Raw genomic sequence first — 21,468 nt, 5'->3', positions numbered from 1 at the left:
AAAGACTGTCACACAATTTACTGCATGTATGACTGTCTGTAAACCAAATTCTGCTTTTGGTCACACTTGGGCAATCCCTTTAGTTTCAAAATCTGCCCTTGGTTACATCTGAGTGATCCTTTTGCCTGCAGATGGCCCTCACGACAACTGTGTGACTCCAAATGAGCTGCATAGGTGTCATTGTGGAAAGAACCTGGCTTTTAAACTGGAATCTTATTAAACAAATTAAATGGATACTCACTCTGCCATTGGTTTGGACCTGCAGAGCTCCCTAGAGTCAATGCTCAGCTTTGTCACTAAAGAGAGCTGACACTAATTACGAAGAAGAGACTAAGGGAATGAAGTGCCAGTTTTACAGCCTCCTTCCAGGCATGAAGAATTCTTGAGGAATCATTTCTACCTTAGGAGACTAACACTCACTGTATAATGTATGGATTTTCCATGGTGCTAAGAGGAGTTTTCACATGCCTATACAACCATTACAACTGTGTTGACTTGTAAGCCTGAATGTAGGGTTTCAGTGCTGTGAAGGAACTTGAGCTACCTCTTCACCATAGGGCAAATTCTACTGCCTTGGGTGAATTTTCCTAAACTGGAAATCATGAAACTTGGATTACAACATTCAGTTACTTAATGGGCACAGGCTAGCCATAATCTGGTTTGGGCAAAACATATTTATACAAGTGAAACCAGCCTTTATACCAGTATAAACAGAGCAGAGAGATAGCAGAGACCTCTGCACTGATGCAAGTGCCTTGAATCCAGACTAAAGTTATCCCAGGAAAAATATGCACTAAAAAGACAATGATACAAGTTACACTAGTACAGGCATCAGCTGTTTCTGCGATTTACAGTGGTGTACAAAGCCAATGCAGATAATTCCAGTGTAAATGTGTTCAGGCCCTAAAAAGTAACAACAATCAACTTGGAAACAGAGACTATCAAATTCTCTTTTCATGAATGCATGATTAAGTCAGGACAGGATTTTGATTGTACCCACCAAATATAATGAGGTGATGATACCAACAAAGAATCATAGATAGATGGTTGATGTTTTAAAGTGAGATCTTGGCTACTGTTCTGTGCCCTATCAGTGCATCAAGGACCCAGTTCACATTGGATGGAAATCCAGTGGAGTTCCAAAAATATTAAATTGGACCCCAGATGCATTGTGCAGGTGGCACAGTTGCCCTCTGTGAAAGAGGGCGCTGACTGCACCTCCTCATGAATTCACTCTATTTATGTTAGATGTTTTATGAAGAAGTAATAAGAGCAGCCTCAAAAGCCACATTCCACCCTGCCAGCCAGATTGGGTAAGTGCCCTGACGGCAGGGGCAGCTGTTACCTTGCCGGAAAAAGGGATGAGCTTGGCCATTTTATTGATGCCTGAGAGCTCAAGCCAGCAAAAATAAAATTAATCCCCAAACTCCTGATGAAGCTCAAGTTTCAACTTCCTCCATTAAACAGCAATAACAACAGATGAAGAGCTATGTCAAAGCCTGCCATTTGCGTGTACAAATAAGTAAATACAAGTTTTCAGCTGTTTAGGCTGCTTTAATATATATTTTTTTCATTCATTTGAACATATATTTTCACTGTTTTCCTCTCAGTAAATGCTTACACCCCTTTTTAGAAGAAAATAAGAACAATTATGGTTTGCATGGAGAAAGAAAAAACAATAAAGTTAGACAACATAAGTTTTTCCAAATCAAACTAAAGTGTTTCTGAACATTGGACAAATATGGGCAGCATATGTACAGGAAGCAGCTCAGTCTGACACAGTTGTATGTTACAGAAATTACAGAGGTAACGAAACATCATATTAACCCTGAGTTCTGGACCTCTAGATGAGGCCTGTGCGAAGCAACCGGTATTCAATTCAGATTCGGCCAATTCAGAGGACAGGGATTTGATCCGGTGATTCAGATCACTGTCCGGAATGGATTTGGTCGAATCAGATTCTAAATATTTGGCACTGATTCGGTGTGATTCGGCCATAGACTATAATGAGGAATCACTAAAATACCTATAACTTCGCCATTTTTTTGCAGAATTGGATGAAAACAGCAGGGATGGTAGCCATTTCTGAGGGCATGAAACCTGCCAAGTTTCAAGGAGATAGATGCAGGGGTTTCAGTGAAAGTACACCTCAAACTGTTGAAAGCAAAACTCATATCACTTGTGTTGTAAGGCAGAGTGGAATGAAAGTAGCAGAGATGGTAATCCCTTCTGAGGGCATGAAGCCTGCCAAGTTTCAAGGAGTTAGGTTCAGGAGCTTTTATGAAAGTGCACCTCAAACTGTTGAAAGCAAAACTCTTTATCACTTGTGTGTGTTAGCTGGGTTTCTGGTTGTAGCCATATTGGTCGAAGGAGCAGACAGGCAAGGTTCCTTGAGCAGATACAATATCTTTTATTAGACCAACTGAATAGTTGGAGAAATATATCTTGGCAAGCGTTTGGATTTAAAAACCCTTCATCAGGCTGAGAAAGCATCTGCAGTTGGTGTGTGTGCTCTTCCTGGATGAAATGAATAGTAAAGAAGCCAGAGGCTGGGCTGCAAGCAAGAAGGCTAGTCAGTGAAAATCTAAATTGAGGCATCAGGGGCTGACAGACAGGCATGGGAGGAGGGAAGGGGGATGTAGCAGGTAAAAGTGGAGAGGTACCTGGGGAGTCAGATGTCAAGCAGGTTATAGTGTGTCACAAATCCAATGCCTATATTGAGTCCGTGAGTTTTTGTAACGTGTATCAACGGAGGTTGATGATGTGAAGTTCATAGGCTCATCTGTGAAAAGTGTATTGGAAATTCAAACGAGTACTGAACCTCGCTAACCTCATCACCAGAAGCAAACTTCCTACAGCCCAAAACACACCAAATGGATCCAGACCACGCCATGACAAGAAATGCAAAACCTGCCAACATATCTCCAGTACCCCCACAATTACTATACTCCACAACAGAACCATCACCGTTCCAATTTTAGGTCATGCTCAGGACCTAGGACTGCTTCCTTCCCCATAGCCCCAGTCCATATCTCCAAGTTTGTCCTGGCATGGGACCTCAGGAGGGAGAAGTTCTTCCCCTGCTGACTGATGAAAAAACTTCCCCCACCAGCTCTGAGAGCAGGGCATTAAATGGTTGTGAAAGCTACTAACAAAAAGAAATGGGTGCGGAGTGAGGAGGGTGGCACTCACTCCATCTGCAGGTGAAGCTTGGGGAACCCCAGCAGTGGGAGGTTCACCTTCAGGAACACAAGCTGCTCCACCAAACCAGGATTCAAGGTGGTGCAGTGGGGTGTCACTACATCACCAGCAATGCTGAACACCCTCTCGTTTGGAACACTGGTCGGTGGACAGGAAAGGTGTTCCCAGGCAACTGTGGCCAGATCCTGCCACATCTGGCTATGGGTTGTCCAACAGGCTAAGGGGTCACATTGCAGCGTCTCCAGATCCTTGGCAAAATAGGTAGCCACAAAGGCCTCTACACTATCTGCCAGATGGTGGGGTCTGGTGCCTCTGGCAGAGAAAAGCTTCACACAGGGCCTTATATGCTGTTTCTATGTCAGTCCCACAGAGCACTGTGATTGGGAGGGAACTCAGGGAAAGGTCACGGTCACTGGCCAGCTACAGATGTCAATATCAGAGCTGTCTTTGCCCTGCTCCTCTGTTTCTGTTTCCCCACAAAACTGCCTTCTGAATCACCAAATCTTTTCTGAATTAATTCAAAATTGATTCAGAGCTTTTAATGGGTCTCCCAATTCGATGATTCAGCCGCTGAATTGGGCCAAATCTTCTCCAAATCAAATCAGCAACTGAAGCTTTGCACATCCCTACTCTAGATCTTGCATACTGCGGTAGTTAAATGGATACTTACTAGGGCTGTGTGAAGCTTCAGTCCCTGATTCAATTTGGTGAAGATTTGGCCTGATTTGGTGGCCAAATCTATGAATCTGAATAGAATCAGAACCAGAACCTTTAATCTCTCTGAATCGAATCAGAACCCTCCAAATCGATTCGGAGAGATTCGGAGATTTGTAAGAATACAGTACAACTGTAGATTTGTAAGACTATACTACAACTGTAGTTTGGACAAGGTTTCATATATCCAAAAGACTTTTCCATGTTAGTAAACTCTGGGGCACAGGAGCCATTTTTCAAGTTTCAGATTATTAAAATTGCACAACCGCAAAATAGATTTTTGCATGTCACTATCTCAGTAACTATGAAACATATATAGGCTGGTCTCTGACAGCTGCCATAGTACTGAGGCTTTATAAAATTAATTTCTCTGATAATGGTATGAATAAAATAACAATTCAGAATGGTTTGAATGCAGGAGAAATCAGGTGTTTTAGCCTTATTTCTGAAATGTATTTTGTTTGTCCATTGAAAGATCATTTTCCATGTATACAAATGCACAGTGAATTTTCCCAGTCTTACTGTTTTTTTTCAGATCATCAAGATGTCAGATTCTATTTCATCATTAATCTTCCTTTTTCAAAAATATATTTAAGACTAAGGACTTTTCTTTCTAACTAGATTATAAGAATATATTTATATTACATTGGAGCTACCTAGATGAGACATTCCTGTATGGTCACTTGGGAAAAAATGCAAACTTGAATGCGGAGATTTTTCATAGTGGTACAAACAAGAGAACACTTTATAAACATCTCATGCTGAGAGCTAGCTATTTCAATACATCTTCATTCAAAACCATAATGCATGAGTGGGGATTGCACTCTGCCCTAGGTAGATCTTATAGTGCTTCTATTTCTATGGAATACCAGAGGATATATCAGCTTAGCTGGCCAAACAAATTGATGTGACTTACATAACCAGGGATTCTATCTTAACTGAAGGAAGACAACGTAATTATTGGATATACTGATCTTCCTGATACACTGAGGAAAGAATGGTTGGACAAATCCAAAGCAATGCATGGATCACTTAAAAAAAAAAACTAGACTTAAGATGGAAAATAATGTTGTTATTATTATTATCATTTACTTAGACCAAGATGAAAAACAATAAATTTGATTTGGGATAGTAACATACTTTGGTATTTTAAAATTCTGCTTTTCACAACCATAACTTTTCTCAGTGGTTTTCCAGTGATGCTCTGTGCAGAACTAGTCATCTGTGGAGCCCTTCTGGGTGCTACAAAGTATAAAACTGAAAGACTCACCAAGCAGATTTGAGATTAGGGCTTTATTGAGCCCCAGGGAAGTACTGAATGACAGCATCTAAGAATGACAAGAGTTAGAGAAACTCTTTCTACAGCCTTTATCGAGCCAAAGACCCTTCTCTAAAAGAGTTATTATGTAATGGCTCCCTTTATAAATGTTTGAATCCCCAACCCTGTTCTTCCTTGCCAGGTAAGGCTCAAACAATGTTTTATCCACAGTGCAGAAACATGCTAAAATACTGGTCTTAACAGAGCTTTAATAAGATTTAAAACTGTTGCTCCCATCTGCACAGACAGAAACCCTGCTATTATCATATGATAAGGGGCATGTTATAAACACAATCTGTGACACAGTAAAAAAATTGGTGTAGGTGGATTTTTAATTACTCACCCACCTCATCTTCTACCCCAGCTCCTTTAAATAACAATGTAATTTAATTACCTGCTGTAAGAAAATATTATCATAATCTGAATATTAACTATTTATAAAATGACACTACTTCTTTGGAAGAAAAGACAATATTATTTAGGCAGGTCTATTGACGATACAATGAAAATGGACAAATGAAAACACACTGGAAGTTATTTAAGTGGCTAAATGTATGCCAGCTATATTTAGTAACTGAAAAAATAGAAACTGGGCATTTAAATATAACCACGTTGCTCTAGTTAGGTCCTGCATACAATAAATATGGAAATATGAGGAGACTCGCACCCACAACAGAACTGCTTTTCAGGTTAAGATAATGTTCCATTCATATCAAAGATGAGAGTTATATTTGTAACTGTCAGAATATATAAAAAATCAAGTGACAGATAAAAGACAGCAATACAGATCTAAGTAGGCCATCTTCCGCTTCATTCACTTGGCTTTCAAACTGTTTCATCATCACTCATGTCCCAGATCTGTAATGAGAAAGCAAACAAAATTTCACTTGGTTGAACTTGAATATGCTTTTAATATAGCTTATGTAATCACTAATCTAATTGAAAAGGGAGGAATCTATTTAACTGGTGGACTATCCCGTATAATAGTGGTTCCCAAACTGTGGTCTGCCAGGACATGGTAAGTCTATATAGATGGGCTGTGGATCATACCAGACCTTTGTAATCTTTTCCAGTTAAACGTGGTCTGTCACTCCACAAAGGTTGTGAACACTGCATGAGAGCTGTTGGGGAACTAACAATTCAATGGAATTCAGCAGTTGGTGGGTTACTGAGTCATTTACAGACCAACTGCTGTAGGTGAAAGCAAATTTTGATATTTTTAAATATCCCTCTAGTGTTTTAGACTGATACATTTCAGTGGATGTTTCAGGAATTGTCTGCTGTGGTTATTTGCTAGTCATCGTATGGTATGAATTAGAACATGGCTGCAAAACTGGCAGTGTATTGGCTGCATGTGACATGAGTGGTTAACATGTGGCCCATGGCCTTTGCAGCCACCTCTTCCACTGTTGTGCAGTGGAGGAGGGGTAAAGCAAAGGGAAAGGGGCATGTGGCATAGGATTATGTGCTACCGGCACTACCCAGAGGGGCAGAGGGCCAAGTACCACTCATGCAGCCTGGGGGTCTTCATGCCACTTGTATAGTCCACACATTAGAGAGGGATCCCAGGGGGCTGCCCTCTGTAGCATGTGGCCTGCACAATGTGCAGCCTGGGGGGTGCATGTTGGGGCCATGTATGGTCCCTTGCCATGCCAGAGTTGGACAGTTCTGAACCACAGCATACTACTGACACTCCTTATAATCTTTTTTCCTTATTGACTGCATGACATATTGTTATCAGGAAATACATAATTAGGAATAGTAGATAATGCACTTTTAGTACAAACTCTATGAATTTGTGAACAACATTATGAAAAAACAGTGGTTCTTCAAACATCTGAGGATAATCAATAGCATGATTCAACCAATTGCTGCAAACAACACAAGACAAAAATATATACAAATTTGTTTCTTTATCAGTGTTTTAACAGTTTTACAAGCCAGCCAGTAATTGGCATAAAAACATTATTTTGTGTAGTAAAATGCAATTGTACATTTACTTTGGTTCTAGGCTAAGATCATTAGACGTACCCTGGAAACCCAGCCTGGAAAACAAAGTTAATGTTTTCACAGGATCCCCAAGGAATCTGAAGTCCTAGGAGCCATACTAATTTAAAGCTAGGTCCATATATTCATTCAGTTGTCAGAACAAAGAATGCAATACTTTATATAAAACGCAAAAGTCTGTAAGTGCACCTGTTTGCATACACAGACTGTATGCATTCTCCAAGTGCAGACTGCATACATGCCTGTGCTTCTATGCAAATCCAGCTGACTTAATCACATTTGTGGCAATTCTGTGAAGAACTGCTCAGGCTCGATACATGCAAGTGCTCTTTGCATTCTTTCCGAAACAGTTCAGCATCAGACAATGGCATAAATGAAAGGGAAACCCCACAATAGAACATGCAGAAACAGTAGAAGTACAATAAGTCTGGGTGAAGGTTTAAAGACTTTTACTTCAAATACTTCTGTTTGATCAACTCTACTTATCACATTGGTCTGCTCCCTTTAACAGGCATCCTTACTGAAAGTTGCAATTAGACATGTGGAAAAGCAAGTTAATTTGCAAAAAAGGAGAAGGTAGTTAAATCATGTTAGCTTCAAGTCAGACAGAACATTAAATAATATTAAATTATACCTGAATAAAAATATTTTCTTCCCCAAGCTTTGCTCTTGAAGTTCAAATATGATGACTTTTAGATTTTTCCCCCAAAAAATTTAAAGTGAAGATGTAGATATTTTTTGACCAATAGCCAGTTGCAATGTGTAGTTCATACTCATTCCATTCAGTGTGGAGAACTTATGTCACTAAGTTACGTTAGGAATCATGCCTTGGAGTAGGCCTTTAAGGGAGAAAGCAACATTAAACGCAGATGGTCTGTGGCAACCTAGGGTACCAAGGGTGACATTGTGTAGCTGGAGGCTGCCACACAACGTTAGCACTAGTAAGTGTGCAAATATGATTCACAAGATAAACCCATATGTTTTAGATAGGAATCAAAAAGGTTAAAAATGTTGTGATCTAGTGTGGTCTAAGTTCTTTGCCACAGAAGAAATGCTCTATCATTTTTCCGTAGTGAAAAAAAGAGTACAAACGAAGCGTTGGCATTTCCTGAGGGATGATTCAAGTCTAAAAATGTTGATAACCACTGGGCTAGAATGACAGGATTGCTTTCATTGTTAAGCCAGCTAGAAATTAATTTAAAACTTGGAGCGTTCCTTGCTTGTCCCAACTAAATGCCTAGGGTAAACTACCATGCCAAGTCCCCCTGACTGTAAGAACAAGAGTAATGTGTTCATGGTATCAGCCCAATCATAGGTACAGTGGCCACTGACACATCCCCAGAATTCAGGACATCTTGGTGAGGGGTGGGACCTGCTCAGCGGATCAGCATCATGTGTGATGGCCAGAACCAAAGAGATTAATAAGCAATAAATATGTGCTTCTTGGAGGCATTTGGAATTTTTGCCTAATATAAAGCCTGTATTTTTGTAACCCGCAAATGTAACTTGTAACTGTTCGTGGAACTGACTGGGCCTTAAAGACAAAGCTATAGCTATAAGATTAGCTGACCTAATGGTTTTTGCTCAGAGTTCAGCCTTGATGATAAAAACTGGATTCAACTGCCTGGCACACCCAGCAGATTCCAGGAAAGCACGTCTCAAATAAGCATAGTCAGAGAAATCTAAAGGGGTTGGATTTAGGCGGAGTAATGTTCATTTCAAACCTGAAGATGTTACATTGTAATTTGCTTATTGGATAAACCCGAGTCTGGGTAGTAACCTTTTATAATAATTTTTAACACCCTTTAATCCCATAGGGTAACAGCTATAGGGCAAGATTGTGAGTGGCTCTAAAGCCACCAGATTAGCATAAAACTAAGTATAAAAAGCGCGTGTGTCAGGTGACCAGCAGGAAGGAGGGAACAGAACGGTCACTGCTGTTCCACGCCCGGACCCCGGCATCCCAGTGTGAGTGAGGATCAGATCCTGATCAAGGGATCTTCCCCGGTAATCCCTCCGACTGCAATGATCGGGGATGCCTGACTTCGCTGGAATCACCTGGCGCGCACCTGGCATGGAGGGACTATTGATAAATTGCCAACCCATGTCTGTCTATCTTTTGTTTTAAACAGCCCAGTGGCTGATACCCTTGCAGTGCCCAGCTGGCCTGCGACAGATTGATCTTTTTATCTGTTGTTATTATTTACTATTAGCTCTTCAATACTGCATTACCTGCTTATTGCATTTATCTTTCTGTTAACTGTTGTGTGTGTGTAAGCTATAATAAATTTGCCATTGCTTCACTCTCAACTCTGCCTCCTCGATCCCGAACCAAACAGCCCAGGGGCTGATACAGTTGCAGCACCCAGTCAGCCTGCAACTAAACTGATACACTCACAGTGCCCAGCTGTCCTGTGACAAAATTGGCGTCACGAACAGGATTGAGGATGGAGAGTTCGGAGGGGAAGAATGGTGCAGAGGGGGCAGAAGCGTGGACCCCGCTGATTGCTTTAATAGAAGAGGTTATGGGTATTAAGAATCCGGGGTGGGATAAAGAGAGGTTGAGACCCGCCTGGAGCGATCCCACCACAGTACCCTGTCAGTGGGCTGTGTTCACTGCTGTGCAGAAGGGCAGACCTAAGAAAGGATGCCTGTCCTGGCTGCTGGTAACCTGCCTAAGACTGGGAGCAGAGGAAGCCACTCAGCTCCATCAAGAGAACCAATCCGTAAAAGACCAAGTAACCCAGTTTGAGAGGGAATTAAGGGAAGAAAAGAATTTTAACAGCGTGGAGTGCAAGGCTGCGCGATGAGTCCTTGACCAATTAGTGGCAAGGGACAGAGCCAACAAAAGCCACCTCCCTCCCTTCCTAGCTGGCTTGGAATCCTGCTCCTCCTGGCTGTGCACTGTCCTACCTCTAGGCACAGCCAACAGAACTGCAAGGACAAATGAGCAGCATGTATTTACATCAATGAACTAAAAAACAGGACTTTTTGTAGGCCATTCCTCATTCAGAAACAGACAGGGGACAAAGGGTTTAAAAACAGGCCAGTCCAGTATAAACAGGACCAATGGCTACCCTACCCATAGGTTAGACCATCACAGAAGCTCAGCCTGTAAAGCATGAGCATCACCTGGGCTAAGTACAGACAGTCAAAAAGCCCAAGGCTGAATCAATTCAGTCTTTGTAGGTTAGTCTAAGCTGCAGACATTGAATCAGCAAGCAAGCAAACAGACTTTCACTTTTGACTCAGGAAATGCAAGCACATGTCTGCCGTGGCTCAAGCCAGAAGTCGGGGGATACTAGAGCACACCTTGCAGCCTGCCAGCTCCAAGGCTTTTCCCCCTTCCCTGCTAGAGTGGAGGGGTGGGGGGGCCAAGCCTCTGCCCAGAGCTAGCTGGAGGGTCTGTAGAGGGAAGGGTGCAGTGCCTGCCAGGCTAAAGAGGGGGTGGGTAGGGAAAAAGGCAGTGGCATTGAATTCATAAAAGCTTGAACAAGAATAGTCCTCTCTCAGAAGGGAGCATGCATTGAACAGAAAAGAACAACCCTGTGGAATCTTGCTGGCTGTGATCATGGACTACAAATCTCAGAGGCACCTGGAAGCAGGAAGAAAAAGTGATGAACAACCCTGCAGAGTCCTGCTGCTGTGGGTCTGGACTGCAAATCCCAGAAACCTCAGGGGCAGCAGGAAGAGGAAGTGAACACGCAGCCTATGCTAGGATGCTGGGGGACTGATTTAACTTGAACCAGGAAGGGGTCTGGGACAGAAGTTTCATAAACCAGTTTGACACAAATCAGTTACGTCTGATACTACATTCAACCAGGTTTACCTTAAACCAGTTTCAGCCATTTTGAAACTGGGTTTATGTGCACTGAGCTTCTGTTTTATTACAGGTTTAAACCAATTCCTGAAGACCTAAATCAGTTTATGTGTAACTTGTGTCCCTAGCCCTGGTGATAGATGAAGCTCTAGAAATACCTACTGAGAATCAGACCCTGGTTATTGCCATATTAACATTAGATCAGTAACAAAATTATTCTTTTCCTTTTACAACCCAACCAGGGAAAAAATACATACCAAAAGTTCAAATTTTAGCATTTATTTAGATTTTATATTCCGCAGGCAGCGGTGTTATATGTACAGTGCCATGCACAGTGCTATCCTGTTCATGCTTGCCCTCTAAGCACTACAGTCTTACAAACAACAATGAAAGCAACACCAGCTTCATCAAGACCAGAAATGGGAATTACAAATTAACTGTCTGGAACCCAAACCCTTTTCCTCCTTCCCCCCTCCTTACCTTGCACCAGCTACATGTGGAATCCCACAGCTCTGTGAAATGCTGGAAGCTAAGCCAAGAAGACTCTAAATGGTCTTCTCAATTCCTAAAGTGGTTTCAAAATGGTGGTGTAAATCCTCATGGAAAATACTGAAGTAACAGCTTGTTTACAAAAAGAAAAAAGTGTTTTTGTCCTGCCCTCGATGAGCGGCTTAGGACTTGCCAAGGCAAATACAACTGTCCAACTTGCCAGTCAGGGTCAAGGATATGGAAAACAAATATGAAAAAGTTATCTTTAAATAGAATCTATGGCCTGATCAAAACTGACAAAAGGCAAGAAACTCAAAGCACACGCTGATATCCCATCCTTCCTAAGACCCATTTGGGGTTTTTTTTCTTTAAAAACAAAGGACAGATTTTAGCCCTCTCTTTCTCTCTTGCCTGTTAAGGAAAGAAAATACATGCACTGAAAGGCTGTGCAGTAGGATGACTTGAGGGCAGGGAGCCTGCAATTTTGTTTCCAATAAACATAGTGACAGCTGCCAAACCAACAGCTCTAAAAGTCATCTTTACCCACAGAATAGATGTTACACTGGCAGGAGGTCTCAAGGGGAGTCCCATGGGGATCTGTTCTGGGTACAGTGTGGTTTACATATTAATTAATGACCTAGATGCAAACAACAAAAAAGCTAGAGGAGTTGATCCACTAGAATCCACTGGCAAGATGAAAATTCAAAGAGGTCTTGATCAATTGGAGAACTGGATTAGAGACCACAAACTAAAATTTAACAAGTACAAATGCAAGGTGGTATATGCATGGGGGGGTGGGGGGCAGGGAACAGATGAACAAATACAGTATGGCTAAGACTATTAGGGAGGATTTGGGAGTTATGGTAGAACCCAAGCTTAATACTTGCACTAGGACCAGACTGAGACCTCTGACTCACTTCACATAGACAGGTGTCAACTGGTAATAACTTCTAATCACTCACAGCTGACGATGCATTTCAATTTGTAATTTGGAAGTGAAAGCCTCACTATGGCATTATATTTCTAGTCACCTTGCTCAGTCGTCTTTCTTTTTCTTTTCTTTTTTATTTCCTAGCCCCTGGCATCAATTTTTCTAAATTTCATTTTATCTCAAATATCCTGCAAACAGTTCAGTATCCAGGTTGTAGCTGTATTGGTTTAGAGGAAAAAGCAATCAGGACGTATAGTAGAGATATTATCTTTTATTAGACCAACAAGATTTTTGCAAAAAAAAAAAAATCTTTAATTAACTAAAGTTTTCTCAGGCACTGGAGAAAAGATTGTAAAAGTTATCTTAGGTAGAAATGAAAGTTCATATTTCATAGGATTTCACAGAGTTAATAGATGGAAAACTCCTTTGGGTTTTGACATATGGAAGATATCCCATTTTAGCCAATTTCTGACATGAAATCTTCATATTTTCCCAAGCAGGAAGCAACTGCGACCACCCGAAACCTGAGACACTGCTCCTGCCTTTGTTTGAAGAGAACCTGTATCATCACAGAACCTCACAAGAGGTAAGAGACTCCATACCAGTTATGAACTGACTGCCCAGAGGAGTTTTCCATCTACTGACTCCCTGATAAAATCCTATGAAATATGAACTTTCATTTCTACCCAGAAGAACTTTTACAATCTTTTCTCCAATTCCTGATGAAGGGTGTTTGTGCCCAAAAGCTTGCAATTAAATCATTTTTTTTGCAAAAGTCTTGTCAGTTTAATAAAAGATATCATCTCTACTATGAGTCCTGACTGCAAACAGTTCTAAACTCCATGTATTTTATTTAAAAAAAATAACTTTTTAGCAAAGAATGGAAGTTTAAGGTATTTGCTCAGTTAAAAGACATTCAATACACACAAAACTCACACATCTATAGCTGTTTGGGGTTTTTAACTAAACTGTAGTTGAAATGATCTGTTTTGGAAACTTGTAAAAAAAAGACCAGACCCTAAAACATACCACTGCTTCCTGAAACAGTAATGGTGCTATATCTACAACTTCCTAGAAGCTAGAATATTGAGTTTCCTATCTCATCCTGGTAAACTGGCATGCCAACTGGTAATCCTGGCATACTTTAATGACTGAGACAGAGATCTACCACAATACACGTAATAACCATAGGCAACTTATTTTATTTTGCTTTGCATGATACGGGGCAGGGGGAGAAAATAAGAGCGCTGTTTTGCTTCTGTTGGCAAGTAGATCCTTTAAGGCAGTGGTTCTCAACCTTTTTAGGCTCAAGCACACAACATTAGACTCAAGGCACCCTTTGGAAAATGCCAGCTCTTAGCTTTCACTTGTTTTTTGACTAGAGAAAAATAATAGAGCAATTCTTCTTTTGAAGAGAACTCAGAAAGACCACAACAGATCAGAATGTTTTTAACACTATGGATTCCTATTTGAAATCTCTGGGTTTATATTGTGAATCTTGTAAAGGTGTTTGCATGCCTAACAGTGCTAATATTGCATGGCAACTTTAAAAGGATGTCACAATACCACTGGGAGCCATGGCACCCAGGTTGAGGATTTTTAAGGGAAAACTGAAAAATATGAAATCATACTAAACAAGGGCCACTTGATAATATTATCTAAAAAGGTACCTAGCTTTTCAGCTCTAGAATGAGTTAACGCATGGTACAATAGTAACATTTCTTATTTGTAGAATGCATCTTGATCAATGAAGGGGAGGTTTCTTAATTGTATTCACTCTATAGATCCATCTTTCTATGAACCAGTAAAAATGGGATGAATATAAAAGTATGTAATTCAAATACATGAATAAGTATTTTTCTAGCTAAACAAGCTTCTTTTCTAAGAATTCTGAATGCAATAATGTTTACAAAGAATTTGAGTTGAGGTTCATAGGTATGCAACTGTTGTACAATGTCCTGGAACAAGAACGATATACTTGAGAAGGATAATAACATTTTAGTACCTAAATATTAGACTTCAATATACTCCAGTGGCACGTAACTAACCAGATACAAACACATGCCACAGCTCAAGAGAATACCCTTGAGTTTTGATGGATGCACTGCAGGATTATGGCCAGCCCAGGAGCAGTTTATGTGAGGAACTGTGTGTACAGGAATCAGCCAGAAATTTGTCCTGTTAGAGAGTGCATTGCTCCTGCATGGTATTGGGTCCAAACCTGTCATATTTCAATTTTGGCAGCCAGTTTTGTAAGTAAAAAATATGATATAGTAAAAATTGTTCAGAATTTGCTGTTGGGGGTTTTAATTAAGAAAACCCTGAGGCAACCCAATAAGCAAAAGTGGAATAAGGTTTGTCAGGCCCAGTTAGACAGGCTAGACAGACAGCCCAAGTCTTTGTAAAGAATCTGGAAAATGAGTGGAATGGAAGAAGAGCTGCACAACAGAAGGCATGACAAAAAAACAAATAAAATAGCTCGATAGTAATCTTGAAAAAAGAATGTAACAAAAGGAAAGAATCCTATAGGGATTATTTAGCATAAAATGCATTTTGTCTGCAGAGTCTGGGCTATACATTCTCAGCAAAAAGCTTCTGCAGTAAAGTCTACTGGAATGCTCCTAGCCATGTTTGTGAGTGTTGCAAACTTCTCTCTAACCACATGAAGCAGGCAAAGGAGATGGGACAAGCAAGAGGAGGAAAAGGAGAATGTGATCCAAAACTGAACAATGACATTAAAAAAAAACCAAATACATGACAGCAAGCAAATGCTGTTACATAGCAAAACCAGCAAAATATCCTTCTAGAGGGAAAGCAGTTTAAGCAGCTATGTTCAGATTAGATCCGTAAGATTAGAGTGACCATATGTCCCAGACTGGCCAGGGAACCCACCTGCATGTGCAGCTCCTGAATCAGAAGCTGGGCACATGCAGGCAGGTTCATGCCAATTCAGGACTTTTCCTTCAATTTTCTCTGAGAAGCCCAGCCAATGGGTTGCTTCCTGGTCTGGACTCTGCTGGGCTGCAACTGGAGTTGCTTGACCAGTAGAGTTGGGGTTTGAGGAGGGGTGTACGCAGGGAGCCATGGTGTGTGTGTGCACATGTGTGCATGTGCTGTGCTGTCGTGCCCAGCCCCACTGCTGGGAGCCATGGGTCAAGGGGGGTGGGTGTGTGTGTGTGTGTGTGTGTGCGCGCACGCGCGCCTGTGCATTTGCATGCATCCCATAGTGTTCTACCTGGCCGTGCTCCTGGAGCTGCGGGGTCAGGGCTGTATGCATGGACATGTGTGCATGCTGGCACCACCCCCATCCCATATTTCCTTACCCCATCCTGGATTTCCCTCAAATTATTATGGTCACCTTACCTATGATGCACACATCAACACTGGGAGCAAAGTTATAAATAAGCCATATGTTCTTAATTAATAGTAACAGATTTCCCCATGAAAAGCTGCTTAAACTATAGGGGAATGCAAATAAAAAAAATTCCCTTCACAAAAACTATAAATGGATGGATACTGAATTTTTATAAATGAAATTCAATGTATTCTCTGAGATGCTCCATCAAATAAAAAAAGGTATGGCACTGAAAGGTAAGTAGATAGTAGGCTGTGATTTTAAGAGCAGCAGTTTCAGAATGAGAAAAGATGTAAAAGAGTGTTTAAAATGACTCTTTCGTATGTCAGGCATCTGATGTCCAAATAAAAGTTATGAATTAGGGTTTTCTTGTTATCTCTTTTGTCCTGCAGCACTCCTGGGTAAAGCAATTGAGGTGCAGCTATATATAGATAATGACAGGGGAGATCATAAAGCAGGAGAAGAATGAACTACCTGTCAAAACTAACTCAGTTTGTACAAATCTGAACAGATCAACTGAATGCACCTGTTAGCATCAAGTATCTACTTTATATTTAAGCTTCAGTATAGGAGTTCTTAAATTTCAGGTGCATAATAAGTCTGTTCAAGGTTACAGGAGCATTTCCATGCTTGTTTTCTTCAAATGACAAAGTATTTTTCTGCACAGGAAAGAGGAGCTGGAGGGAGTAACAATGTCTGAAAATAACAGTTCGTTTGTTTCTCAGTCAATGAATTAAAACAATTCTCCGTAGATTGCCTATTTGAAGTAAGGGTCATTAAAGTGCTTTTCATTTACTTCCTGCATCAAAAAGACCTAAAACTTCATTTCCATGGGTACAGGTCCAAACTGGTTATTTTGATTGCATGAAGAAATCCACAACAAACTTTTATATTTTAGGAATAAGACTTGGTATTCAAATCTATATCTCATATGACCTTATAAGCAGAGATGAAAAAAACATAAACATATCCTTATATGGATTTTAAAGATTGTGCATATAACTATAAATGCTCATCTAAACAGTCAACTGCTTGTCAAAGCAGCTATTTTTTAGGCCTGTGTGAAGTGGCTAGTATTCGCTTTGGATCTGGCTGATTCAGGGGACAGTGGTTTGATTCATTGATTTGAATCACTGTCCCTATTCGATTTGGCCTAATCTGATTCGGAGATTTGGCTGCTGCCGAATCTCTGAATCAGTCAGGCTAGGCCTATCCCCTGCCCGCTCTCCCAGCCTGGCAATGGCTGCCCTGCCCGCCCCAGCTCCCCGCACTTGTTAAAAAAAAAAGCCTCAGCTCAGTGGGTGTTGCTGGGCAGGGGCGATCCTTGCTGCTCCCCACTGCCCCATGCTGCATGGGGTGCTCTGCCATGAGCCTTCTGACCCCCCCTTGCTCCCCCAGGCCCCCCACAGTTGCCCTGCCCAGACCAGCTCTGGCCCTTTAAGAAAACAAAAAACAACCTACCCCCCCAACACCAAAAAACAACCTCCCCCCCCCTCTGTTCCTGCTGGTGGGGGGCAATCCCCACTGCTCCTGGTTGCCCCATGCCACGTGGGGGGCTCTGCATGAGCCTCCAAAGCCCTGAGGCCGCTGCAGGAGTGGTGAGTCCTGGGGTCCCTCCATGGTCCCCTCCCCCACCCCTAGTACTTACCAGCTTGGAACTGGCTGCAGCTCCCTGCCGCAGCCACTGGGGACTGCCCGAATCATCAAAGCTCTCTGAATCTTTTCTGAATGTTCGGAGAGCTTAGAATTGATTTGGACCTTTAAATTGGTCTCCTGATTCAATCTGGATTCGGAGATTCAGCCACCGATTCTCCTCTGAATTGAATTACCACCTGAAGCTTCACACAGCTCTAATTTTTATGCATTATAGATAATTATACACAGACACATAATACACTCATATTTAGGAAAATCTGGAGCTGTTAATTAAATGGATTAATGTCAAGTGTACACTTGCCATATTACAAGTTGATACACATTTCAAACACGTAAAAAAAAAAATCATAAACCAAACTGAATGAGGAATTAAGGCTGAAAGAAAAGTTTTTCTTTTTGATCCACATGACTGAAGATCACATAATGACATGCAACTCTTCCCTAGAGGTACAATATGCCCCCTAAGCCCTGATTCAGGAAAAAAGTTAAGCACAGGTTCAACCTCAAAGAGATCCAAAAGCCTTTTGCAGCTATAAGCAACAAGCACTGGATACTTATTATATTAAGAAGGTAAAAAAATTTAAGTCAGGTAGATAAACTTATTAGAATAGAATTCTGGTTCTTTTGGCAGGCTCTTAACTTGATCTACAAAAATTTGGAACCCGTATAGACATCACTGCGTACTGTAAAGTGGACTTGGCTGCATACATCAGGTACTACTAACAACACAAACAGCACTCTTTTTCATTTCATTGCCCAAATCACCTTTCAGGAACAGCAGCAGAAATGAGATTGTAACTTAAAATTCTTTAAGCTTATACAAGTTACAACATGCAGTTGTCTTCAGAACTTTGTGTTATGCAGTGAGGGAAAATAATTCTAAAGTTCAGCACCCAGCTTTCATCTAGCTTAGATATTTAACCACATGAGCAAACACCGAGCTTAATCTTATTACCGTTGAAAATATGTCTTGAGCACCTTAAATATTTTGCAATTCCCCTGCTAAACTCTGCCCACAGGAATAAAATGAGCAGCACAGAACAAGCAGTAAAAGCAGTATTAATTACGTACACTTGAGTGCTTAGTTTTGTCTTTCATTCATAGCCAGAGGTACAATAGAGTTTTGGCTGTGAGCTTTCTGGTAAAAAGGTGCATGTCTTCTTCAGTATCTAAGCAGCATTAACACATTTCTCTAAGCATAGGATACTATAACAATTTGGACAAAACCCTATATCAGTATCTTAAAGGTTTTTAAGATATGGTATGGTAGCTAAATCTAAATGTCTAACTATGGGCTACACCGGGGGTGTCAAACATGTGGAGCCCCAGGTCAGATCCAGGCTGAGGGGCTTCTCATAGGCTAGATCCAGCCCAGAGCACAAGGGCAGCTGCCATGATTAGGTTCCTACTCAATTTGCAATTTTGCGGATTTCACTGAAAGTGCGAAAGCAGTCTGTAAAACCCATGAAATAAAATAAAGAAAAAAATGTACTAAAATAAAACACTGGATCCCTACTGGGAGAAGGAGGGGAAGCAGCCAAGAGAATGGCTGGCCGATTGGCTGAGAGGGATGCCTGCCACAGCCCTGCCAATCTCCACCAATCAGAAGTGAGGGGCAGGACCACATGATAGACAGCCCCTTGGCCAATCCATGGTAAGGGGCGGGACCACCAGGATTCCTCAGCCAGAGGCTTGGGGGAGTGGCCCTGCTGTGATAAGCTCATGAAAATGGTAGCCAGCCCCATAATCGGCCCATTAAATTGGCTGCCTACCTCCTTGATTTTGATAGGTTCCTAGCCATGCATCATGGTGGTAGGGGCAGAAGGTAGCAAAGGAGTTGGGGGCAGAGATCCAGTAGCAGCAAGAGGGTTCCAGTGGCAGTAGGTCTATGGGGCAGACACTGACAGCCATGGCCAGCAGCACAAAAGGGCCCCCCAACTTCTAGCAGCCTGGCAGCTGGATATGGAGGCTCCACAGGTCAAGTCTGGCACATAGGCTGTATGTTTGAGACCCCAGAGCTACAGTATTAAGCATGTCTAACTTCAGTGGATACACACAGCTATAATAAGTACAAAAGATTGTGGGCTATTCAAAGCAATGGATTGCCTTTTTTTCCTGTTTTCCAAAAGCACAAATTGCAGGGCTAGCTGGGGGGTAGCTGGGTCAGTGTCTGCAGGTGCATTTCTGTGCATGCAAATACTCTGCAGCAGGATACTACTTCTATTTACAAGAACTAAGCTGCTGTGAAGTTTATTAGTTTCCTGTGGCCTAATAGGGCTGCAAGTATAGACACCAAAACACTTACTGTGGAGCTAATTAGGCAACTCTGCAGTAAATGTCTTGTGTAGACATGCCCAAGGGATTGTACAATGATAGTGTTAGTCAACTTGGATACCAAAGTTCTTTCGCTATCCCTCATTCCCTCTGTTTTGCCAAAGCTGCAAAACTTTACCATTCTCCTTTGTGTCCCTTCTTTACTCATATCCTTATCTTTTTCTAGTCAGATGCTAACTTTTGGAAATTTCATCTTAACTGGTCTAAATACCTCCAAGTATTTCCCTCAAAATGGCTCTACGTCCCTAGTCTTCTTGCAGATGAAGTGTTAACTCATCAGCTGCCAAAGCATTACTTCAGTTAGGTACTTAGTCTATGCCAAATCATAAAAGGAACATGAGTACCCTGTCAGTTAATTCACATACCTAAAGCTAGGCTCATTCTTAAGCACCTTGCTTAAGAATGTGTATTCAGCTATTTCAGCATTACAATAGTTTCACGGGGTTACTATACCAAATAGTAAATAAACCCATAACATCTCTTGTAGCAACAGGAAAGAATGAAGAAACCAAGCAAGCAAACAAAAATTAAGACAAAAACAAAAAAACAAACTAAAACTCCAAAGACATATTCTCTAGAGGTATTTTGCTGCTGAAAAGGTCCTTTGAGGCCACAGTGTTTATTTTGTAGGAGTGATGTTTTCTAAACAAGACAATATCAGGAGTGACATCTGTTCTGCTCTCTCTTAAAACCTGGAGACACATAAAACTCAAGCAGATTTGAAGATAAACTTTCCAGAGGATTTTAAACATAACATCCCTAATACAACCACATAATAAATCAGGATATGGCTTTCAAATGAATAAATTCATTCATTTTGAAGTAAGAGAAATTTTACTGCTGTAAAAAGTTCTTATATAAAACCCCCAAACACAAGAGAGACTACATAATTAGAAAACCAAAAAGGAGAAACCTAGGAGAATGGAAGTGGAAAGAACCTTCTGGGTTGTTGTTGCAGGGTACTAAGGTGCCTGCTACTTTAAGGGCAGAAACTGCCTAGAGAGAAGGCCCTAGGAGCCAGGCAGAAACCCCACAGGTGCAGGTTACTACGGCAGCAGGCTAATGAGGGAATTAGCTAGCACCTGCACCCAGTCAGCTGACCGGTAGAAGGCAGGGCCCTGGGCCCATATAAGCCCCAGGGCTGGGACTGAAGGCAGTTATGGCCCTGACAGCTGCTAGGGGGAGTGGAGTTCATGCATGTGCGGGCCGGGAGCGCTCCGGGCCCTTTTTCGCGCCGCGTGGGCTGTGGCCAGCAGCCCGGGCACGCTGGGTCGGAGAGAACAGGCGACACGCTGAAATTAGGCACGGACGCTTAATGGTTGATTCAAGATTGTTTACTTACACCGAAGATGGTCGCGGTGTAGGCTGGACAGTTTCCCAGGCACAGCTCCGCTTAAATCCTCGTTTGAGGACTCAGACAATATTCGGATCACTCCCACGGAGTTGTCGAGGCTCCGTGGATCCTTTTGTGCGCAGGGAGAGGGATACATCGAGGATTGCGAACGGCGACGGGGAGGGGCTAGAGGCTGATCAGACCCCTGTTGCCTGCTTGAAATGCACTGGGTCCGATAGGCTCCGCAGCGCTTAGAGATCTTCACGCGGCATGAAGTCTCCTCCTCCTGGTGTTCGTGGAGTCCTCCCTT

The 21,468-nt window shown here is 41.8% G+C and overlaps 1 protein-coding gene across 2 annotated transcripts in view; it reads right to left on the bottom strand.

Annotated features, from left to right (window-relative positions):
* Window positions 1-3,718: 3,718 nt before the first annotated feature.
* Window positions 3,719-21,468, bottom strand: part of ATG7 (autophagy related 7) — a 316,197-nt gene continuing 298,447 nt past the window's right edge. For both annotated transcript variants that reach the window (XM_025215158.1, XM_025215159.1), the window contains one exon: window positions 3,719-6,091. In XM_025215158.1, coding sequence (XP_025070943.1) covers window positions 6,075-6,091 — 17 coding nt within the window. In that variant the 3' untranslated portion in view covers window positions 3,719-6,074. The remainder of the gene's footprint in view (window positions 6,092-21,468) is intronic.

This window comes from Alligator sinensis, unplaced genomic scaffold, assembly GCF_000455745.1.
Source record: "Alligator sinensis unplaced genomic scaffold, ASM45574v1 scaffold1224_1, whole genome shotgun sequence".
NCBI lineage: Eukaryota > Metazoa > Chordata > Crocodylia > Alligatoridae > Alligator > Alligator sinensis.
The sequence above is the reverse complement of the archived record's forward strand: the minus strand, read 5'-3'. Positions and strand labels throughout refer to the sequence as shown.